General features: G+C 44.2%; 1 protein-coding gene across 1 annotated transcript in view; it reads right to left on the bottom strand.

Moving 5' to 3' along the window:
* The window catches only part of XAF1 (XIAP associated factor 1), a 120,076-nt gene that overhangs the window by 68,054 nt on the left and 26,958 nt on the right, over positions 1-25,064 (bottom strand). The window contains exons 2-5 of the mRNA XM_069217221.1: positions 20,383-20,518; positions 14,480-14,536; positions 13,424-13,634; positions 5,501-5,560 (exon numbers count right to left, since the gene is read on the bottom strand). Coding sequence (XP_069073322.1) covers positions 5,501-5,560; positions 13,424-13,634; positions 14,480-14,536; positions 20,383-20,518 — 464 coding nt within the window. The remainder of the gene's footprint in view (positions 1-5,500; positions 5,561-13,423; positions 13,635-14,479; positions 14,537-20,382; positions 20,519-25,064) is intronic.

Below are 25,064 nucleotides of genomic sequence, written 5' to 3'. Positions count from 1 at the left end.
ATTCAGGGCCAGAAAGACACGAACGATGGAGAAAAGGGTAGAGAGAGCATGGCGGGAGAGATGGAGAAGGCGAGTGAAGGAGCGAGAGGATGCAAGGACGAGGAAGCACCAGGAAGACAGGAGAAGGCGACCGAGGTCCAGGATAAGGAAGAAAAAGGAGCCAGTGCGAGTCAAGGAGCTGAGGGGCAACAAGGAGCCCGGAAGATGTACCCCCCCAGCCACATTACAGGAGGAAGAGAAGACAATTGTTCTTAAGGAGAGACAGGGGAGATAAAAGGGGTAGAGAGAAAAGGTGGGTGGGGTGCATGCCAAAACCCCAATGGAACATGAAGAAAGGTTAAGCTGGGGAGCACCTAGAAGTCCGATTTTCACACAGTGGAGCCCTCCCTGGTTACCCTCACTAACCCTACATTTTCCCCCCTCAGGGAGCACCAGAAAACACTTATGTGATTCCTTGTCCCTTTTGAATTCCACCGAGGTAATACGACCGGTAACAGGGGCAGCACCTGGGGGAGAAAAAGGAACAGGAAAGAGCATCACAAGACAAGAAGAGAAGGAGAAAATCGAAAAGAATACTCCTAAACTCAGAACCCCAATGTACTTAGCCTAAGAACCATTGAAAAATAAATACTGAATAACTCAGCATACCGATAGTTCATTCATTTTGGGGAAAACAGAGACGGATGGCCACAGGGGCCAGTCACAGTGGCGAGCTAGATAGGAGTGTGACAACCTACCATGAAGATGGAAGACGCCATCTCTCCTGACAAGGTAATCAAGCAGCTAGCCGAGGGACAGAGACATTTGCAAATGGTAATGGAAGAACAGGTTCAAACCTCCCAAAATGAAAGAGAGCAGCTGCAGGAGGGGTTGAAATCCTAATCTACCATTATAGCCAATAATGAGCTCATTCACGAGACAGCCCTTCAAAAACTAACAAAGACGATTGCTAGCTCTAAGGTATATCCCAACGTATCGAGTTCAGTCCTCCAAAAATACCAAATTGGAGAAGATCCGGATTCATTCTTTGTTAATTTTGAAAGAGTAGCAAACTCGGCTACATGGCCCCGAGACAGGTGGGGCCAGTATCTAGCCCCCTTACTGACCTCTGAACCACAAATGGGGTATCAAGATGCTAATTCCGGGGGGAATACGCCCTATAGTGAAATAAAGAAAACGATTCTAGAGAGACTTGGTTGTGACTCCGTGCATTACAGTTTAAGGTTCCAGAAGAAGAGGTGGGGTTCCAAGGACAAATCCCGGGTGCTTTTCTATAGGATGCAAGACATGGGTTTGAAATTGTTATGGCCTAGTGACTCGATGAAGCAGGAAGTAATAAATAAAATATTGTTGGAGATATTCTTGGAGCACTTCCTGGCTCTACCCGAACATGGATAAGGCAACATACTGAAGTAACCATCCCCAAGGCCAGAGATTTAGCCTGTGCTTACCACTGCTCAATGAAGGCCCGGCGTGGCTCTCCCTCGCGGGCCTTCCCTAACCCCACCCACACAGAAAGCTAGTACAGCCCCAAAAAGTTTCGCTAGGAATCATACTGAATTTTCAAAAACTCCCAGGGCCCAGGTTGGGAGGTGGGACAAGTCCCCCAATGCTTCAACTGTGCCAAATGGGATCATATTGCCCGGTACTGACCCCAGAAGCATCTAGGGCCTGAACCCATGGAGGTGGGTCTTTCCAGAGGGTGACTTTGTTGCACAACCACTTGCGGAACCTTTTTTTCAATGGGGATGCAGGCCAACAACAGATCAATTTCAGTGTTATGGATTTGGGGTGTAGACATTCAGTTATAAAGGCCTCGTTGGTATTCCTGGATCAGTGGTTAGAGAGTGAAAAGGCAGCGATAACCTGTGTCCATGGAGAAATCCAAATATATCCAGTCACTTGGGTAGAGCTGGAGTGGAGGGGGTTTCAGGAACCGATCAGGGTAGGAGCTATTCCCCATTTGATGGATCCGACTATGGGGACTTCTCTTTATTATCACAAAGACTAAACCCCTCGGAAATGAAATCGAGAGGGAATGTATCAGACCCAGGTCGGACTGACATGACTCAGGGAGGTAAGAAGAAAATAAGAATAAGTTAGAATGTGCCAGTGGAACCAAGAGAGAACCCCTATATTATAACCAGACCCACCTAGCTAATGTCATTTCACTCTCTCCTATTGTCCGCCCTGACGAAGAAAACCCAGGAAGTTTTCGAGCCTGTCAAAGGGAGGACCCTTCCTTAAAAAACGCATGGACCAGGTTGCTCAGGATAACTTGTTATATCATAATACAGAAGGACACGATTCAATAAGAACGCAATTGATAGTCCCCATAACCTTCCGGAAGCAAGTGCTCCAGTTAGCCCACAGTCAAACGGTGTGTGGGGGGGGACATTATGGCAGGGATGAGACTGAGGAACACCTGTTGTCTTGTTTCTATTGGCCAGGAGTCCACTCATAGATACGGAAATTCTGCGCATCTTGTAGTAGAGGTCAGTTGGTTAGTCCACACACACCTCTGAAAACACCTTTACAACCACTCCCTATCATCGATGTACCCTTCTCTCGGGTGGGCATTGACCTAGTGGGGCCCTTGGTATCCTCCTCGAAGGGTTACCAATATATCTTGGTATTAGTGGGCTACGCAATCTGATACCCGGAAGTGATTCCTCTAAAAAGTATGACCATGAGGATGGCAGCCCAAGCAACGGTTAAATTATTTTCCAGGGTGGGGTTCCCAAAAGAATTACTAACCGACCAAGGCACTCGGTTTATGTCAAAACTGATGGTACAAATATATCACCTGCTAGGGATAAGACAAAGTCAGACCTCAGTCTATCACCCCCAGACGATTTAGTGGAAAGATGTAATAAAACAGTTACGTCCCTGTTGAAGAAAAACATTTCGAAGCCGGATGGGATTGGGACATAAAACTTCCCCTCGTCCTATATGCCATCCGCATTCATGCACAATCTTCAACCGGTCATAGTCCTTTTAAGTTAGTGTTCCCGAGGCAACCCAGAATCTTATTGGACATGGTCGCTGATTATTAGGAGGAAGAAGAAGAAGCGGAAAAACCTGTAAGAGTACACTAGGATCCCCAAAAGATCAGATTCAAACACTTTGGGGGGAGATCCACCAATATATGGAAAAATTCAAGACCAACAAAAATTATACTTTGATAAGAAATGCAGGTTCAGACATCTAGCCATAGGCAGTAAGGTTCTTATACATCTTTCCACCTCTGAGAACAAATTCCTAGCTAAGTGTCCCGGCCCCTACACTAGCATCAAATAAGTTACCCCAGTTACTGAAAGAGTGTCAATACCCCAATCAAGGAGAAACAAACAGATATTCCATATTAATATACTAAAAGAGTGGAAGGAAACAGATAAAAACAACACCAAACCACGACCTGTATCCTTTATTACTGATACCCAGCCCTTAGATATCCAGTTCTTACCATACAACGACCCAGGACTAGATAACCTCCCCTCCCTCAGTCCCATGTTAAACGAAAAACAACAGGGACAAATAATAGCTATAGTATACCAAAGCCGAGACATATTTTCCTCATGGCCCGGACAGACATCTCTTTTATACCATACCATACAGACCAAACCGGCAAGGTCATCCGGCTGGGAACCTATAGGATACCAGAAACCCGGCAGGTAGCAGTAGAACAGGAGGTGGGAAAAATATTAGAAGGCAAGAACATTGAACCTTCCAAAAGCCCGTGGAGTTCCCCTGCGTTTTGGCCCCAAAACCTAATGGGATGGTTCCGTTCTCCATAGACTTCCGCCAACTGAACAAGATCGCAAAGTTTGAGGCATATCCCATGCCCAAAGTTGATGAACTTGTAGAACAACTAGGAGGAGCCCAATTTCTCTCTACTATAGACCTTTTTTAATGATACTGGCAGATACCTTTGACAGAAAAGGATAGGGAGAAAAATGCTTTTTCTACCCCTTCAGGGTTATATCAGTGCCAAGTAATGCCTTTCGGACTACATGAGGCTCCTGCCACTTTCTTGAACGACTAATGGACCTCATTATACAAAAACGCAAAAACCATGCAGCCGCTTACTTTGATGACATAGTGATACACAGTCCATCTTGGGATTCTCATTTACTCCACCTAGAAAATGCTTTAGCTACCCTTTGAGAGACAGGCTTAACAGACAATCCCGAGACATGTCACCTGGCCAGAGAATCCATACAGTATTTTAGGGTACAATATCTCAAAGGATAACATCCATCCCCAGTTATAAAAGGTACAAGCTATACGTTACCTCCCTTACCCCACAGCAAAAAAAAGAGGTTTTCGCCTTTTTGGGTATTACTGGCGATTCATACCACAGTTTTCCGAGAAAGACGCACCACTCATAGAACTTTAAAAACAATCACGACTCAACAAACTTGGGGATCTTACAGCACTTGAGCGAGAGGCTTTTGACGCCCTAAAAACAAACCTCTGTACCAACCCTATTCTCAGATGCCCCAACTTTACCCGACCCTTTGTATTACAGATAAATACCACAAATTAGGGACTCAGGGCTGTCCTCTCCCAACCTGATGAATCCCACCATCTTCCTCCTGTGGCCTACATTAGTCAAAAACTGTTGCTTCATGAACCACGTTATCCGACCATTGCAAGAGAATGCGTGTGTGTTAGGTGGGTGATTGAGGCTCTACAGTACTATCTCTTGGGTCGGTGGTTTACACTGCTGATGATTTAACCTGGTTTGCTTGCCATAAGGATACTAACCCCAGGGTTTTAAGGTGGTTTTTGGCTCTTCAGACCTTCTCATTTCAGACACTGAACATTCCTTGAGAAGAAGACTACCGCTGACTACCTTTCCCGCATGTCAGCATCATGGACAGATCGGCCATGCCTGGAAGGGGAGCAGGGTAAATTGGAAGCCCGAGACCGGAAGGAGGACGTGGGAGCCACAGCCTCTAACGAGCCGCTTCCCCAGTTCCTGGGGGGCACCGCAGAGAGTTCCCCACCTGGAAGTCTCTATGACTTCCAGATTCAGGGCTAGAGAGATGTGAACGACAGGGAAAAGGGAAGAGAGAGCGCAGCAGGAGGGACAGAGAAGGCGAGTGAAGGAGCGAGAGGACGCAAGGACGAGGAAGCACCAGGAAGAGAGGAGAAGGCGACCGAGGTCCAGGAAAAGGAGGAGTCAGTGCGAGCAGAGGAGCTGAGAGGCAACTAGGAGCCCTGGAGGTGCACTGCCCTGGCCACGTTTCAGGAAGAACTTGGCTATCCAAGGTACGATTGTTCTTAGGGGGAGACAGGGAAGATAAAAAGGGTACAGAGAAAGGGTGAGGGGGACAAGACTAACTGGGGTGCATGCCAAGACCCCACTGGAACATCAAGAAATGTTACACCTGGGGAACACCTAGAAGTCCGACTTTCACACAGTGGAGCCCTCCCTGGATACCCTCACTAAACCTACCCCTTCCCCCCTCAGTGAGAACCAGAAAACACTTACCTGATTCCTTGTCCCTTTTGAATTCCACAGAAGTACGATGACCGGTGACAGCAGCACCACCTGAGGGAGTAAAAGGAATGGGAAAGAGCATCACAAGATGAGAACAGAAGAAGACAACTGACAAGAATATCCCTAAACCCGGAACCCCAATGTACTTGGCCTTAGAATCATAGAAAAAATACAATACTGAATAACCCAGCATACCGATAGTTTTTGGGGAAAACAGGGACAGACAGCTACCGTGGCCAGAAACAGGCAGAAACTAGTTAGATGCTGCCAGCTCCAGCAAGTCAATTGCCACACTGAGGACTTTTTTTTTTAAGGCAAAGGATCTTTCTGAAACTATCTCTTGAAAACCTTGCTTGCAATGTCTTGACAGTTCTTCAGCAAATGACTTAAGATCATCCAAGATTTCCTAGATGTATGGTTTATAAGGGCAGCGGCAGTAGCCATCTTCAGTGCTATGACACTGATCTCACACATCTTCCTAACAGGCACATCCGTCCTCTTACTTTCCCTGTCGGGAGGTGCTATAGTTCAGGCATTCATGCATCTCTTCTTCTTACTGCTGAGACTACAGGAGAGTCAGGCTTTGGGTCTGCTTTAAGAAGTAAGGGTACTCTGGAGGTGGACTGTACTTCTTGGCAAGATGATGAGTCACAGCTTTTACCTTGGCTGAGTGAAGAACTTTTCTTCCGCAAAGTCTATTTAATCTGATACCTAAGATAACAGGTTCTTAATGAAGGATGGAGAGTTGCCACACTGACAATAAAGTTTGTACCGGTTAAGCTCAGTGTAGAGGGTTCTCACTCTAGAATATCATGGGAGACTGTAAGGTAGTCCAGTAGGGAAACTCTCAAAGGATAACACAGAAGAGATGTAGGAGTTTATGAAAAGCCTCAGACCCCACCATCTTAGTGTGAGAGAAATGTTGCTGGTGAATACCTGATTTACCTAGGCTTGTGTGGCATATTCTGAGAACCTTAATCCCTCAAGGGAGACTGAAGCCATCTAGGAGGGTCACTGGACATGCTCTAGGAGGCAAAGATAATTTTCTTATACGCAACATGGAAGACTGCCTTGACACAATCTTGGTTGTAGGAGGAAAAATAACAGGATACAATGAACGTGGAAATGGATCTCCCACAAGGATGACAAACCTTGGTGGTCCCAAAGGTTGTCGGGTGGGTAACCCAGAGAAAGTGGTAGCCTCTATCTCCTTGTAGGAGTAAAATCCTTCCCTGGAGTGAAAGTCAAGGCACAGACGTTCACAGCTGACTTCAATCAATCAATCAATCAGTGTATTTGTAGAGCGCACTACCACCTGTGAGGGTGTCAAGGCACTGAAGGGGGGGGCGGGTGCTGCTATTGCTCAAATAGCCAAGTTTTGAGCCGCTTCCTGAAAGTCAGCAGGTCTTCGGTCTGTCGAAGTGGAAAGGGAAGGGTGTTCCAGATCTTGGCGGTGAGGTGGGAGAAGGATCTGCCTCCGGTAGCCGCTCTCCAGATGCGGGGGACTGTGGCGAGGTCAGCTGAGCGGAGTTGGAGGGATAGGGTGTAGAAGGTGAATCATCTGTTGAGGAAGGCTGGACCAGTGTTGTGGAGTGCCTTGTGTGCGTGGGTGAGGAGCTTGAAGGTTATCCTTTTGTTGACGGGGAGCCAGTGTAGGTCTCTCAGAAGGGGGGTGGGCATCGAGGATCAGGTGTGTGGAGGTTTTTATATGCGTTGCAGTCGTTTGAGGAGTTTGGCCGGGACTCCTGCGTAGAGGGTGTTTCTGTAGTCAAGTTTGCTGCTGACGAGGGCTTGGGAGACTGTTCTTCTTGTATCTGTGGGGACCCATCTGTAGATCTTGCGGAGCATGCAGAGGGTGTTGAAGCAGGTTGAGGAGACAGCACTGACTTGCTTGGTCAAGGAAAGTGTTGAGTCGAGGATGATGCCCAGGTTGCGTGCATGGTTGGTGGGTGTTGGGGCTGCTCCCAGAGCGGTCGGCCACCAGGAGTCGTCCCAGGCTGAGGGGTTGGTGCCGAAGATGAGGACCTCTGTCTTATCCGAGTACAATTTCAGTTTGCTGTTCCTCATCCATTCGGCGACGGCCTTCATTCCTTCGTGGAGGTTGGATTTGGCAGTGAGGGGGTCTTTGTTGAGGGACAGGATCAGTTGGGTGTAGTCGGCGTAGGATAGGATGTTGAGGTTGTGCAGCTGGGCGAAGCGGGCGGCCATGTAGATGTTGAAAAGTGTAGGGCTGAGGGACGAACCTTGGGGAACGCCGCAGATTATCTTGCAGGCTTCGGAGTGGAAAGGGGGGAGGTGGACGCTCTGGGTTCTGCCGGAGAGGAAGGAGGTGGTCCACTCCAGAGCCTTGTCCCGGATCCCTGCGTTGTGAAGGCATGTGCGTAGGATGGGGTGGCAGATGGTGTCGAAGGCGGCCGAGAGGTCCAGGAGGATGAGGGCCACGGTTCCGCCATTGTCAAGCAGGGCCCTGTTCTTGAGGTCTCTCGGATCCACCTTGGGTTTCTTAAGCAGGGATTTGGTCTCAGCATGCTTCCAGCTCTCGGGGTAGGTCGTGGTCCCGAAGGAGATGTTGCTTTGTTAAAGATGTGGTGCGGGCATGGGTCTGACGGAGATCCAGAGTGGATGGAGCCCATGGTTTTGATTGTGTCGTCTTCGTTCACGTTGGCCCAGACGGGCAGGGGGTCGTAGTTGAAGGTGGGAGGAGAGTCTGAGGAGTCAGTGATTGGCGGGGTGGTCTGGCTGTTGAAGCTATCATGGATGTCTGTGATCTGTGGTGGAAGAAGGTGGCGAGGGAGTTGCACTGGTCTTGTGAAGGTGGGATGTCGTTTGTGCTGGAGCTGGGGTTGGAGAGTTCATTCACGGTGTTGAAGAGCTCTCTGCTGTTGTGTGCATTGTTGTCCATGCGGTCTTTGAAGGAGGTTTTCTTGGCAGATCTGATGAGGTGATGGTGATTGCAGATGGCGTTCTTGAAGGCAGCATGGTTGTCCGCAGTCTGTTCGAGGAGCCACTTTCTCTCCAGTTCCGACAGGTTTGCTTGGAGACTTGAAGGTCCGAGGTGAACCAGCTGGCTCTCTTGTTGGCACCTCTGTTGGAAGATTTATTGAGCGGAGCGAGGGTGTTGGCACAGTCGTCGATCCAGCGCCATAGGTTGCAGGCTGTGAGGTCCGGATTGGTGGGTGGTTTTCGGGCGAGGTTGGTGTTCAGCTGGTCTTGGCTGATTTTGCTCCAGTTGCGGCGGGGGATCTGTTGGGTGTGGTGGTGCATGGTGGGTTTCTGGAAGGTGAAATGGATGCAGCGGTGGTCGGTCCATGGGAGTTTGGTGGTGTGGCTGAAGGTGACGTGGGGGCTAGCGGAGAAAACGGGGTCTAGCGTGTGTCCAGCGGAGTGTGTTGGGGTAGTGACGAGTTGTCTGAGCCCGAGGGTGGCGAGTTTGTTGATTAGGGTGGCGGTGTTGGGTTCGTTGTCATTATCAAGATGAAAGTCCAGGTCGGTGAGGAGGACGTAGCCGGCAAAGTCTAGGGCGTGCCTGCTGACAAGGTCGGCGATGGCGTGGCAGAACTGAGGCCGAGGTCCGAGGGGGGTCTGTAGATGAGGGTTCTCCGAGGGTGGTGTTGGGTTGGTGTGGATCTGGAAGTGCAGGTGTTCGGCGGCGATGAGGGTGTCGTCGGTATAGGTCGTGACCCTGATGGTGTTCTTGTGGACGATGGCAATTCCGCCTCCAACTCCGTTGGTGTGATCCCTGCGGGTGATTTTGTAGACATCCGGAATGACTATGGCGATGTCTGGGGCCGAGGAGGCGTTCATCTAGGTCTCCGTCAGGAAGGCGACGTCCGGGGTGGAGGTGTCGAGCAGGTCCCAGTGTTCGACGGCGTGTTTGCGTGTGGAGTGGGTGTTGGCGGTGTAACGGCGTTGTTGGCTGTGCTGGTCTTGGGGACCAGGCGCTGGGCGTGTTCTGGGCGCGGACAGGCACAGACGGGCGCAGACGGGGTTGCATAAGGCGTGCCAGCGGCGCGCTAGTGCAGCGTCTGCGCCACGGCTGCCATATGAGGGGAGGTGGGAGGGAGTGGCAGCAGGGAGGAGGGAGGGGAACGATCAGCGAATGGGAGAGCAGGGGGGCGGGGCTCTACTGGTCAGTAATTAGAGCTAACCCACATTTTGACTTTGATGGGAAGGATTGCATAGTTTAGAAGAAAATCGTGATCTAGTCTTGTAGAGTTAGGTTAGGGACTAGGCTGTAGTTGTTCAAATAAGCCCCTTTATCAATAAGTCGAATTACTTTTTGGTTTTGTATTTGTAACGGATGGGAAGACTGACTGCAAATCGTCAAAACACACAACTGTACTATAGCTATGGTGACAATTGTATTCTCTTTTTGCCTGAACCCATGTAACTTTTGCCAAGCTACCCAGGATCATCTACAGAGTGTTCCACTTTTCTTTGATTCATGTTTAGCTCACGTTTGTCAACCTGACCTAAGGCTTTGACTACACCAACTAAATTATTTAGCTTGGCAAAGTTCAAGCATGAAAGCCCCCTGACAGGACATTTCTCTGTGTGAGGGAACCCACTACAACAGCAGGTTAAATTCTTCCTGGCCGGTCTGTGAATTTCCATGATTTGTTTTCTGCACTATTCGCCCACCAGGATGAGAACGCTGTCATAATATATTTGCAGCAGGCCCCATTTGATATACTCAGCTTACTTTCTCAGAGGATGCTTCTTTTGTGACAGCATGCACACTCAGTAGTGCATCAAGCCTGGCAGCCATGGGGAAGCACACTAGTGGCATTGCTTTTTTAGATGCAGCGACAAGTGGCCTTATGTAAACAGATTAGCAATTTATCACTTCAATCCTGATTATTTGCACAAACTAGCCCACTGGAGAGATCTTTCATGGAACACCTGAGTTCTGAGATGTTTTGGCCCACTGCAGCCTGAAAAATTCCAAGCAGTGACTACTGAAATGGTAGATAATAACTTGTTTTATGAATAACATTATCTTGCTTTAAACATTTCCCCCAGACTTCACTTTTGTTGTTTCTAAGTAACAAACTGAAGAGGTGGTACTATTCTCCAAATTATTGATACACAGTTTATTGAACTCAGACTGTTGAGTTATCCTTTTTAGTTTCGCAACTCACGAACTGCAGAGCACCCTGCCAGCGCCGAGCTCTCAACTCACTAAGAAGTTCTCAACATTGGCTTCTCTTGTGTTGAGAAGTAAACTAACAATTCTATGAACCTCTTCCTCAGAAAAGTGAATGAGCTGCAGTATTCCTTCTCTGGGGTAAACTTCTTTGATTGATGCAAAGTTGTGTTACAGGCATTTCAGTCAAAATATCCTAGTTCTAAGGGGAAGTGCAGCATATCTAGTGTATACAGACAACAGAAGCATGGAAGGATTTTTACTGAATGTCTTACAGTATGACATGAATCTACATTAGGCATACACATATACAGGGATATGAAGAGTTTGAGACTGGGAGGGAATTGCGACCTCAGAAATTGTAAGGTGAAATTAGGTGAGGTACTGGTAGAAAGGGAAGATTTTTACTTTTTCCCTGAAGGATAGGCACTGGGACAATATCAGAAAGAAGGGTGTTTCACACCTGATGGGTGGTGCACAGCAGACCATGTCTTGTTTTCTCTTTCTTCCATTAATTGTCTTGGGGATCTCCAGTTTCCGCAGGTTTGTGCTCCATGAGGTGTGGCTATTACTAGGAAGAAAGAGTGTTTTTGCCAGCTAGTCCTGTTTACTGAATGGTCAGAAAGTGATGGAAAATGAACTTGACACGTGTGGAGAAGGGAGCCAATGAAGGCTCTGCGGCTGTGGTGGAGGGGTTCGGGCAAATAGGAGTAATGTGCTGACAGGTAATGGCCAGTAATGTGGTGAGCAACTGCGTGAGGAAGGCCTTTGGGCTGTGCACGGTTGAGGGTGAGGGAGACAGGGGCTAAGGTGAGATCCAGGGGGCCTGGAACTGAAGATTTGCCTCTAGCCATGTATGAGAAAATGACTGATTTCACTGTGGAATGGAAGATTTGTTTTGGGGAAGGTTTAATCCTTCAGATGAATCTTAAACATTATCAAGCGGTCCAAGCTGTCTTCTTTATGTGCTCTTTTAATGAAAGGCAGCGCTTAATGTAGAATATGAAGTTGAAAGAGGTGAAGCAAGCCCGTTAATAAGCCAGTCTTTTAATTAAGGTTGGAGCTGGCCATCGTTTAAGAGGATGAATTCAGATGTCATTAGAATAAGTTTGACACAGACCACTGATATTCAGGATTAGGTAAGGCCCAGGTAGTACTATGGGCTGTGCAGAAATAACAACAGGAGTAGCGGAGGGGATGAGGTTTGTGTTGTTTACAAGGTTGCGGTTGGATGTGATTGCATGGAAAGTGAGGTTAAATAAGGAAAATATTTGCAGTACGGATGCTCTCACAGATTTGCTGTGAGGAAAATTAGAAAGTCGCCAGGGTAGATGTCTTCGGTTTTAGGAATGAATATTAAAGACATATCTCTAAATAAGAAAGGGTTCTTTCATAGCCAGGGGATGCAAAGTGAAATAAAAGGTAAGGTGAGTGGGTCCTCATGAGAGGTCGCGAATGAGAAAGTGTTTTTATTTATAATGGCTAGGCCGCCACCTGAGATAAGTTTCTTCAAGACGTGCATGAAATGGAATGAGATAAATATAAGTGATAACGAGGGCATACAGGGCATGGTGAGATACAAGGTCATAAATGCCATACACACATTTGTGCTTGATGAGCACTTACGAACATGCAAGAGAGGGGGGGTTGATCAGACATTTGGGAAAACATGTATGATGATAATGTGGATTAAGTGTGATGACTTGAAATGTCGAGGAAACCAATGTTGGGAGGTTGGTTTTGTGCCTAGGGTCCAGTGCAAGGATGTTAGTGGTAGAACAATGCACATGGAGCGTTAGTGGTGCAGGGATGCACCAAAAAGTGGTTTCTGGCTCCTTACAGGCCAGAAACTGCTATGAGGAAGCATCCTTTCGCCTCACAGGACAAAACTTAAAGCTGGAAAGAGACACCAGAAGCTTATTTGCCCCTTTGTTCAGAAGCTGGAGATAGAATACATGGAGGATGAAGCTCTGAGGCCGACGTAATAAGGTACATTACTTTAGGAGACTGCTCGAAGTTGAGAAGGTTTTTTTAGAAGTAGTGAAAGGAAACTGTCGTTTTTCTGCAGAATCCTCACGTTTCACTGTATTTGCTGTGAGAAGACTGAGATGATGGTGTGGAGTCTGTGGACTGAAGTGGTGGTGGGAAGTTTAAGTAATAGTGCAATCTTATAAAACAGACCTAGTTATCAGATGACCTAAAGGACCTATCAACACAGACAGCAAATTCCCTGTAACAAGCATTAATGCTGTAGTCTTTACTGAAATCAACCCACACCCCAACCCCAAAATACCAAGTGATTGTGTGGGGACCTGGATAAAGTGGAGTATTTGAGAGTACTCAAGAGTAGTTCTTCCTACCAGTTAAAAGTGTAGCTATGAGCTACATAACATCAAGACATGCAAAACAGTCATAGTGTTGGATAAGCATGCACTTCAGGTGAGTCTCCTGATGGTGGATGAGCACCGACATCAAACGGCTTCAATGAAGAGGAGAATGTACTGCAGGCAGCTGCACTGATGTTGGAGGGGCATATGGAGAAAGGGACAGCACAGGCACCAATCAAGGACAGAAGCAGCAGGAGCACCAGCAGTACACCACTGTCCCAATGCAGGACTCCCATAAGTAACAAAACAAGTTACTGCAAGAGACAATGTTATGCAGTTCCCTGTTCAAAAAAGTAACCAATCACAATATCCATACACTAGTAGCAGATATTTAATCTCACATTTGTGAGATTAAATAACTCAAATTGTCATGTGCATTACCTTTTTTCCGTACACTTTTGTCAGGCAGAGCAGTGGAAGGCAGGCAGCTGTGCTTGTGGTCTTCTAGGTCCTTGATCATTACATATTTCTTACAATCATGGCAGAGCTCTGTGCGACTGCCGCAGGTATCAGCATGCTCCTTTAACTTGCAGAAAGCCAGATCCAGCTCACAGAATTGACACCTTACAGAGCGCTCATCGCACTCCTCTGCCTTTAGGTGGAAAAGGGAAGATAGAGAATATTAATAGCCAACACTTTGATTATGTCATTATTAGAGCATGGGCCTAAGTAGAAGTGGTTTGTGACAATCAAATTAAAACATAATGGTTGTATAAAAAACACTTTGGATAAATGTGCTGTATAAAAAGTACTCTTGCTTATGGACGGTGGTAATGCCCCACTTCAGCTACCAGCCTCCACACTGGCTCCCCTTAGAGACATCCTATACAGCAGCATGTCTCATCCAGTGCCAGAATTAATATGATCATATCACCCTTATCCTGGTGGAACTCCAATTGCTCCCCTTCACAGACCACACTATCTTCTAAACCAGCTACATCATTTACAAAGTCATCACCACAAGCACAGCAGCCTATCTTATGGACAAGCTCACCTTCTCTGGTGGTTCTCGGCACACCCACAGACAAGGCTCCATCAAACCACCCCACAATTGCTCCAATTTAGAAAAAACGTTGAAGACTCACCTCTTTAAAGAACACTACATGACCATGCATTAACTATCCAGAACTCAGCATCCTATTGTAATACTTGTTGCTTTAATGATTGTCTTTGACCATATGTAGAGCTCCACTTCCTTTTGGCTATGTTCACCCCACAGAAATATCAAACACATACATACATACATATGTCTTGGACTGTCCAGGAGTTAGATACAGGATAAACCAGGAACTGCTTTCATTAGAGCTAAGAAATGTTTCCTTGTGATTTTAATATTCACATTATACAACATGTTCCATTGCATCTAGTCAATAATCAGTACATTTAAAAAGAAAATGCTTGTTTTAATACATATGGTACTGAATATGTTTTTCTGACCTTATGCTCTTCCAGAAGATACTGCTGGATACTTTGATGGCAAAGATCACACTTAACCTGTAAAACAGACAGAGCTGAATAAATTCAAATGTGCTAAATTACTTGGGAAGAAAAAGCCAGATAATGTCCCCTCTCATGGGCATGGAATATAGGTTTGAATACTAAATCTTAAGGGGCTATTCTTCACAGTTGAGGACAGCCCTATACTAGCAAAACCCTTAAGCACATTGGATCAAAAGCCATGGGCCATATTTAAAACAATGTGTTATGCCATTACTTTGAAAAGGATTAAACATAATTTTGGAAAAAGTCACATATTACTATACAGGGAGTGCAGAATTATTAGGCAAATGAGTATTTTGACCACATCATCCTCTTTATGCATGTTGTCTTACTCCAAGCTGTATAGGCTCGAAAGCCTACTACCAATTAAGCATATTAGGTGATGTGCATCTCTGTAATGAGAAGGGGTGTGGTCTAATGACATCAACACCCTATATCAGGTGTGCATAATTATTAGGCAACTTCCTTTCCTTTGGCAAAATGGGTCAAAAGAAGGACTTGACAGGCTCAGAAAAGTCAAAAATAGTGAGATATCTTGCAGAGGGATGCAGCACTCTTAAAATTGCAAAGCTTCTGAAGCGTGATCATCGAACAATCAAGCGTTGCATTCAAAATAGTCAACAGGGTCGCAAGAAGCGTGTGGAAAAACCAAGGCGCAAAATAACTGCCCATGAACTGAGAAAAGTCAAGCGTGCAGCTGCCACGATGCCACTTGCCACCAGTTTGGCCATATTTCAGAGCTGCAACATCACTGGAGTGCCCAAAAGCACAAGGTGTGCAATACTCAGAGACATGGCCAAGGTAAGAAAGGCTGAAAGACGACCACCACTGAACAAGACACACAAGCTGAAACGTCAAGACTGGGCCAAGAAATATCTCAAGACTGATTTTTCTAAGGTTTTATGGACTGATGAAATGAGAGTGAGTCTTCATGGGCCAGATGGATGGGCCCGTGGCTGGATTGGTAAAGGGCAGAGAGCTCCAGTCCGACTCAGACACCAGCAAGGTGGAGGTGGAGTACTGGTTTGGGCTGGTATCATCAAAGATGACCTTGTGGGGCCTTTTCGGGTTGAGGATGGAGTCAAGCTCAACTCCCAGTCCTACTGCCAGTTCCTGGAAGACACCTTCTTCAAGCAGTGGTACAGGAAGAAGTCTGCATCCTTCAAGAAAAACATGATTTTCATGCAGGACAATGCTCCATCACACGCGTCCAAGTACTCCACAGCGTGGCTGGCAAGAAAGGGTATAAAAGAAGGAAATCTAATGACATGGCCTCCTTGTTCACCTGATCAGAACCCCATTGAGAACCTGTGGTCCATCATCAAATGTGAGATTTACAAGGAGGGAAAACAGTACACCTCTCTGAACAGTGTCTGGGAGGCTGTGGTTGCTGCTGCACGCAATGTTGTTCAATAATAAAATTAATCCTCAAAAATACAACTTGCCTAATAATTCTGCACTCCCTGTATGTGGCTCCCAATGTGATGGTAACCAACAGTACTGGTGTCTGCTAACATAGAAAAATATGGTTATAGACAGAATTTAAAACTCCTTGATCTTTCAGCCTGGCTCCTCTAACAGTGGGGGGGGGGGGGGGTTGGAGGGAGGGGTTGCCTACTTTTCAATATGAACACATAATAAAGCTTTCACACTCTGAGGTTTTAACCGGAATCCAGGTAACACCTATTGACACCAAGGCTCCGATTACAAGTTGCTCAATGCTGGCAGGGTGCATTCTCCATACCTGTAATTACAGTTACTGTGAAGTAACACCCTACAGTACATGCAATAAAGAGTTAAACCCCACAGAATCAGGAGCAACTGTGTCAACGTGGATTTACCGTGCAGTATTCCATACCGTGTTCCCTATTTTGCATGGGTTTAATGCACACATTTACCACCTGTCTTCAGCAATTTACTGACCTGACTTTCAACTGGTAAAATCGAGTTCAGTGTTCCAGCACCTGGCAAAACCAGATGGGGGAACACTGTTGTGATGGGGCAGGGGCAAAGTGGAATTCCCTTGGGAATTCTAATCTTGCTGGCTCATAATCAGAGTCTGTGTGTTGAACTATTTCAAAAGGAACTTTTATTGCAGACCTACTGCACTTGGGACCCGATTCAAAAAGAGCCTCCGCACTCACGGCAGAGGTTCAGCAGTGGTGGTGGAGCCTACGCACTCGTGGTGAAATCTATGCAGTGAGAATTGCGATTGCAGAGTTTCTGCCACGAGTGCAGAGGCTCTTTGTGAATCGAGCCCTTGGTGATTATCATAATCTCTTTATCTGGAAAAAGAACGATTAGGATTTCTTTCTCTGGTCCCATGGCTTACAACACATTTTGGTTGTTCTGATCATGCGCTCCCCACACATTGCCTATCTAATTATTTTCTCAATTAATAGTTTTTTACCAGAAACTTTACTACTTTGTCAAAGATTTTGGGCAAATCTGTGACTTCAAATTGATCCCAGTTATTACTGGCTGGGTGAAGGTCGGCTCAATGACAGATTTTGGATATAATTACTTTAATTGATGAAGTGAGGAAGCCTGATAATCTGCTATGGGTGGGGTTGATCCGGACCAGTACTGGATACTCCTGAAGTAGACGTTCAGAAGGACTAAGGGCCACAATCACAAAGCTTTTCCCTTGGCTAGTTGTGACTTACTACTGGAGATGTGTGTGTATGGGAAAGAGTAAGACAGAACTACTCAAAGAAGAGCCTAGTGAATGAGACCCTATGTCAGTCATATTGCAGGTGGTAAGAATGCCAACTATGACACAGACAAAGTTTTTAACACTAGTGTACAAATACAGCACAGACTGGAGCGTTCCTCCAGGTAAAACATTGGGAAACTTGTTGGCAGGGGGTATTGGTAATTCCTTGTGCAAAATTATTGCTTTTTTTACTGGGGCACTTGGAATGAGACCCTAAGTGTCTGGAGACAAAAGTATTTAAATTGGGTGTGTAGTACAAAACCTCTATAGCCATTTTTAATCAAACTGCAGATTAATACACAATTCAGTCATAAGTATACACCTGCCCTGGTCATTTGCAAATGATGCAACTTTTGCCATATATTGTTTTTGCCATGTAATTAACTGCACCAGTCAAATTTCTAGCTGCAGCTTGAAAATGATTTCTTCTGCCATCAGTCAATAATGTTATTTTCCCAGTTAGACTACCCTCATTTTTTTAGTTTGGCATATAAATTCCAAAACGAGGAAGGCCTCAACAGGACCATGTATGAAACTAATTTAAAAGAGGGTGTATTGTAGGGAATAAGTATTTTAGCCACTGAGTTGTATTATTGCTTGACAGTATTGTGCTCAATTTCCAATGTCCATAACTTAGAGCACTGTGATTTGATAAAGCATAATAGCCAGCCACCTAGGGCTATACGTATGTCAAAAGTATGCTCCTGTGTTACAGCCCATGACTCAGGCAATGGAAGATAACAAGGGAGATGGTCTTTACAACTATTGTAGCCCAAGGGCAAAGGTATATACATTTATTAGAAAATTCCACCAAGTGAGGGTAGAATGCTCTAAAATAAGGAGGGGGAAACAGAAAGAAAAACACTGGAATGTTGGAGCAGACAGAGCATTAGTGGCCCTGAGTTACCTCATTGCCTTAAATAGAACTCTCAACATTTCAGAGTTCTAATAATAAATGTTATTTTAATCCTGTCTATCATGGAATATTTGTTTGTTTTGCTGGTTTTTGCTCTTGATAGATTTAGGTTTTCATAAGTTGAGGGTTACTTTCCACTGCATCACTGTTAATCCAACTTCTGAATAGCACGTTTGACCCAAAACGCCAACTACAGAGCACTCTGCTACATGATGATTAGAATATTAAACTGTAATCTAGGTTTTGAAAACCTTGTGACCAGAGGAAACACACATACTCATCAGTAGCATGTGTCCAAGCGGGAGACATTTCTTGTGTGTTAAAGCTGGACTTTTGCCTTCCTATCAGCAGCTGAGATGGAGCAGAGGATAGTGGGTTAGTGTAAGTAATAAAATTCGGTGACCAAATTGGAGTTTCAGAGCTTACTTTTCCTTACTCATTCGTCTGGTGAGTTCAATACTAAACAGTTGGAAAGTGGTTAGCAGAATGAACGAACCCAGGCTTCGAGTAAATAGTTTGCTACGACTATTGTGGTAAAATGATGAATATACTATAAAACTGTAGAAGTGGTACCATAAGAGAGCTATAATTACATGATGGATAATAATTAGGGCATACAGCTATTTCATAGATAAACTTGACATCGAAGTGTTTCTGGAAGCCACAGATGTTGACATTTACATGAAATTATCATACCTCACATTTGAAAAATTATTTGAATGGTAAGAATTTATTCCCTAGCAAAGAACTTAAGAGGACTTTGTTCATCAGTTGTACTTTCTATAAAGATGTCAAATAACCCAAATATAAGGTTAGAGTCGATGTTGGTCAATTTAGACTTACTGAGAGCATTTCCTTTCTAGGTTATGGCATGTTTCTTCAAGTGGAGTGAGGTATGTCTCCAGTTATGAAGATCAGCTGTCAGTGACTAGCAAGCAAACAGCGCAATTAGAGAAAGGAATTGCAGCTCTGCGCATCACACATGAGCACATTGAAAACCACTCCAGATGCTCTAATCCCAGAATTAGTTCCCCAGGGGAAAGAGAACAATGCAGGCTCCATCTCCTATGCTGGATTATTAATTTTGATTAATGTCTTTTTAGATAACCCTCAAGACTCAACTATAATGTATGCTCAATGAGTCCCATCACAAATGCCACACAATTCCAAATATCCACGTACAGTGCTTCTTAATTGTGAGGACACAGAGTAACACGATTGGTTTTAGCCAAAACCGTTAAAGAAAAAGCCTTCTCTATAGAAAACAACTTCTTGACTGGGGTAACTCCTCATAAGTAATTTGACCAGATGGATGGATGGAAACACTTTTCTGGAATATTTCTGAATGTCACAATACTCTAACACGTTTCAAATTGCACTGCATGTCTATTTCCTTGCATACTGAGAGCACTGCATGATGCAGCACCTGAAGTGCAGCTGCTCTGCCCCTTACACAATACCTACACATGGAACAGCCTAAGTCAAGAAAATGATGGTTGCTTTACAGCATGTTAGTGAGGTGGGTATGCAAAAAATTGAATGGGGCGGGGGTCTGCAGCTGGGAGGTTTTATTCTCTACAAAGACAATCTAGCCTTGCATTCCCGCAAAGGTTGATAAAATGATTCACACTGAGAAAGGTGACAACAAAACTGATTACAAGCACCAGGAGACAATTCAGTTTGTAGAGGTTAGGAGGGCTTTTTATGGTGCATGAGATACTTTGTTGCAGTTATCACTGTGTGGCTCTTAAACATCAACAGAGGCCTGAACATAAAGCCAACCTTTTGGATGCTGTAATACGAAGTCGAGTCTAAGAGAGTCCATTTTTAACTAAAGCTGTGGGAGTTCATGGAGTTGGGTCGTCAACATACAGGGCCAGCATCATAAATCAGAGCCGGACACCAATGAGCTTGGCTGTCTTGCGTGTCTTCTTGCGAATTAGAGATGAAGCTAGAGGGTTCAGACTGTCCATCTTCAATTCATTATTTTTATTTTGTTTATCATGACATGGGCAAGAATGAACAGACTTTTAACACGCAAATCCTTGATTACTCTTTGCAACATTAACCCTCTGTTTGCATATACAACTATGGATGTTGAATGAGTAAATATGGCAATGTATTATTGTGATATAAAGGACGGCAGAAAACCTGCTTTGATAGCCCTGCTGCTTCAACATACATCCTGCAGCTGGGTTTTTCACTCACTTTCCTATGGCTCTCATCTTGATGTTGTTGCATATCCTTGTGTGGGACAGGCTCACCGCATTCTGGGCACACCTTGAGAAAACGCCGGCAATGTACTTCATGGAGAGAGAAATTTGTCAAAGCCACATTTTTTTTGCTGCAAAAACAGGAAAATGTATTACTGTAAATAATAACACAGCTATCTATCCATCTGTCCGTCTATCTATCTATTGCAGTGCTTCCATACAAAAGTTTGCGACCCGCCTGCAAGGCGGACGATTTTTTAATCTAATTAACGCAGTGTAGTAGTGCATTGTCATTTATAGACAGCACATTTTCAATAAAAATGGGGACTAATTTTGCTCAGGCATACAGTTTTAAGGATAAAAATATATAACACACAAATAATATTTTGTGGAAAAGGGTGCTTCAGTGAATATTATTTGTGCATCACCAACTAAAGTGACTTGATTTGAGGCTACATGTACAATATTTAGTAATTGCAATTTCCTTACTGTGATTCTTACCAAATCACAATTAGGAAATCATGATTCCTAATGTAAGAAAACATTCAAGCTTTAATAGCGATTCCTAAGGGGTCCCAAATTGACCTACTGCAACAATATTAATGAGGTAGGTTGCAATTTGCGACCCATTAGGAATAACTGGGGTCAGCAGATCATCATGCCTGTGATTGCTAACTTTTTTTTTTTTAAATGCAACCTGTTTTCCTTAAAGGAAAACAAGACGCATTTAAAAAAAATAAAAAAATTAAACTTCAAAGTCCGTACGACAACTGCCTGCTCCTAAAAATATTTCTTTTACATTCTCAGAGGGGAAAGGGACACTTGGGGATGCCTTCCCATTTGCAAATGGTTACCACTACCTTTTAGTAGTCGGTCAAAAATGAATGTTTTGCAACCATAACGCTGTCACAAAACATTCATACATAGCACTGCAATTTGGAATTTGGAAGGCACGCCCTAAACACACCCTTTCCAAATACTGAATCGCTAAACCAAATTGCGTTTCAGTATCAAGTTACCAAATCGTAAATTAGCATTTGGATATATGTGAAATCATTGTTGCATTCGGACACAGCCCAATAAGGCCATGTCCTACCGTAAAAATGGTTTGTACATATGGCCCTTGTTCTGATCCTACTAAACTCTTATTTCCATCACACTTCAGAATTACAAAAAAATTAGCTTTCTTAACTGAGGAATGTGCACTGTTCATTTACAGGTTTTTACATTTTGTTGTGTTACTAAAAAAACACATTCTAAAGCTTTAATGATCACACTTCATGTACTCCAGCAATATTGTCACATCATTGATTTTATGTTTTTCCTCTGACTGCAAAGTGAAAGAACTTTGTAAACGCCAGTCCTCAGGTTAAAACAAGCACTGGCAAAGACAACTCGTCTCAGCAAAGCGATAGCTATTGGCTTTGTCAATGTTAATGTCTTGTTGCCATGTAGCTCAAGAGCACACAATTTAAACATGGGGCAGAAATGTTTCTGCATTTTCTGGTCTCACATTGTAGAAATCGGCCGGAAAATAAGTATTTTTTCTTTCAACCGACGGCTGAGTGCTTTACATAAGCACTAGTAACATGACACAAGTTCACATGCATTGTTTATAGGCACAAGAAGATTAAGTGATGTGGCCTGGATCACAGGATGTTGATACTATGCCGAGACTTGAACCTGGTTCCTCAGTTCCATGGTTGGAAGCTCTGATCATAATGGCATGCCCTGGGTAGAAGGTGGGAGTGAGAGAGGGAGGCAGTGGCTCGATAAACTAAAGCAATTTAGGAGCAGCTGCTCCCTGCTGTAAACACAAGAGCCACCATATGACCAGGACTCCTCCCACTCTTCTCCCGGACAAAACATGCATGCAGGGCAGAACAAATAGCCCTGACAACAAAGTAAAAACTGAAACTGGAAAGAATTTAGAGTTAACGCAGGGTAGCCGCAGGAAGGGGTGCTGCCTACAGGGGGAGAGAGTCTTAAAGCTTAAAGATTTGTCAGTGCGCAAAATAAATAAGTAATGGAACTTTCTTCATCTGCTTCAGAGGGTCACAAGACTTGAAAGTGCACCGTAACCTTAACTCTACGTTAAACTGTCCGTGCCCAGCCCTGAACGCCAGTGTATCTAATGTTTTCATATACAACCTCGAGTTGATCTTGATAACGCGTCCCTTCCTAGATAATTTACTTAGTCTGGGACTCGTTTTAGGCCTGATTGAAGACACCTTAGGACGAGACGACTAATCAGCGTATAAATCACTAGGTCAATAACTTTCTCAATATCCAACATAACAAAGCAAACCAATTTAGATAAATGCATTAATAAAGTTTTAATCACAACATGACCTTTTAGCCATTGAATAACCACACCAAATTTTGAAGAATTTATTATATTTATTCCCTATTGATTACAATCTACTATCAGATTTATTAGTCTCAATACCAGGAAACACATGAGCAATGTCACAATGTGCCAACTCGAATAAGATTTCATCAAAGCAAAGATCATGAACCTTAGAACAAAGCACGACGTTAACATGGATTAACTTCAGCAGAGTATCATTAGCGCATTATTCAACAAAGCATAGATTCAGTCATTTGTCTATTTGCGTCCAGTTAGTGATTCCCTTAACTAACCCCGAATTAGCATTGTCATGTTGGGCTTCATGCAAAACAATTTAGCAACACAAATTTGGAAAACATCTAACTATGGTCTCTATCAAATAAGCAGTTGGTACCTAGAAAGGAAAGGCAAACAGACAGTTATAATTTCATTATCATATAGTTACCCTCCGTAACGGGTCAGCATACAGAGTCAGTCTCCATCCTCAGGACATCAGTTGATTCGCCATCAGCCAGGAAACACAGCAAAGTTCAGCAAGTCAGATAACAAGGGAGACTTCCCTCATAAGGAGGAAAAGTATAAAACGGGCAGAACAAGAGTAAGGATGAGTTGAAGGGTCAAGCAGCAAAGTCTTTAAGACAGAGTGACAAAGTGGCTAGGTAATAGCAAAAATGGCACGTAATGGCAATGGCAAAAAGTGGCTTGGAATGGTTGATTTCTCCTTGTGACACAGGATTATATCAATCTTGTTGGACAGTCTCCTAATTTCCAATTGGGCAAGATTTGGTGCATCATTATTTCCAACCAATAATCATGTAGTCACCTCATTAGGATTTTCACTTTAGAACAGTTCTCACGTAGTTTATTGGCTCCTGTAATTGATGTCTCTAACGGTAGAATGTTAGGTACAAACTTTTATTCTCGCAGGCTCTGTCAGTAGTTCCATTGTCTTTACCAGTTCAGGCCACCTTGTACCTGTTGCAAGTTTACACTGTTGTATTCAGCAAGAATGTCTCCTTGAGCAAGTCGGGTCTCATGAGAAAGAATTTACTACGGTTACACACATCTTCTAGCTTCTGGAAAAGTACAGCTACATGTCCTTCAGCAAGTCAGCACATTGCACGTTGCACGTTAGAAAAACACATTTAATATGAGACCGGCAGCTAGCCCCGACTCATGCTATCTAAGGCCTCGTGATTAATTTAGAAAAAACCTTAACATATAACCAATGTTCCCTCAAATTTATTTCCACTGTGTGCGGTCTCTGTGCGCTGCAGCCAAGGATACGTGCGCCAAGAAATTGACCATTCACGCGCGCGCAGTGCATAACTAGCCAAGATCTTTGGCATTAGCCTCTCCATACCACTAAAGCAAAAAAGGGATATCATTGCTCCATGCAATAGGGCATCAAGGCAGTTTTGTGACCTGGTTGCACACCCCAAGGACATGACCTGTTAGGGGAGCACGTATATTGCTCTAAAAGGCTTATTTAGGCTTAGAAAGTGATAACGCATATAAACTACCAAAACGTATAGGAATGGTGGAACATTTGATAACAGCACATTTTCTACTGTTCTGAAGCATTTCCTAGCTCATTAACCATTAATTTCCAAGACAAATATCACTTGCTCGCTTGTATGCTAAAGTACGCCAAATGATGTTTACAACACTCCCTGCGGCATTTAAACGCTGTTTTCATTGACTTCAATCGAGATTCAAATATGAGCATTATCTGCCTTAGGGGAGCACGTATATCGCTCTAAAAGGCTTATTTAAACTCAGAAACTGATAAAGCATATAAACTACCACAACGTAAAGGAATGGTGGAACATTCAATAACAGCACATTTTCTACTGTTCTGAAGCATTTCCTAGCTCATTAACCATTAATTTCCAAGACAAATATCACCTGCTCGCTTGTATGCGAAAGTACGCCAAATGATCTTTACACCACTCCCCGCGGCATTTAAACGCTGTTTTCATTGACTTCAATCCAGATTCAAATATGAGCATTATCTGCCTTAGGGGAGCACATATATCGCTCTAAAAGGCTTATTTAAACTCAGAAAGTGATAAAGCATATAAACTACCACAACGTATAGGAATGGTGGAACATTCGATAACAGCACATTTTCTACTGTTCTGAAGCTTTTCCTAGCTCATTAACCATTAATTTCCAAGACAAATATCACTTGCTCGCTTGTATGCTAAAGTACGCCAAATGATGTTTAAAACACTCCCCGCTGCATTTAAACGCTGTTTTCATTGACTTCAATCCAGATTCAAATATGAGCATTATCTGCCTTAGGGGAGCACGTATATCGCTCT

This window comes from Pleurodeles waltl, chromosome 12, assembly GCF_031143425.1.
Source record: "Pleurodeles waltl isolate 20211129_DDA chromosome 12, aPleWal1.hap1.20221129, whole genome shotgun sequence".
Taxonomy (NCBI): Eukaryota; Metazoa; Chordata; class Amphibia; order Caudata; family Salamandridae; genus Pleurodeles; species Pleurodeles waltl.
This window is presented reverse-complemented; position numbering and strand designations above follow the sequence as displayed.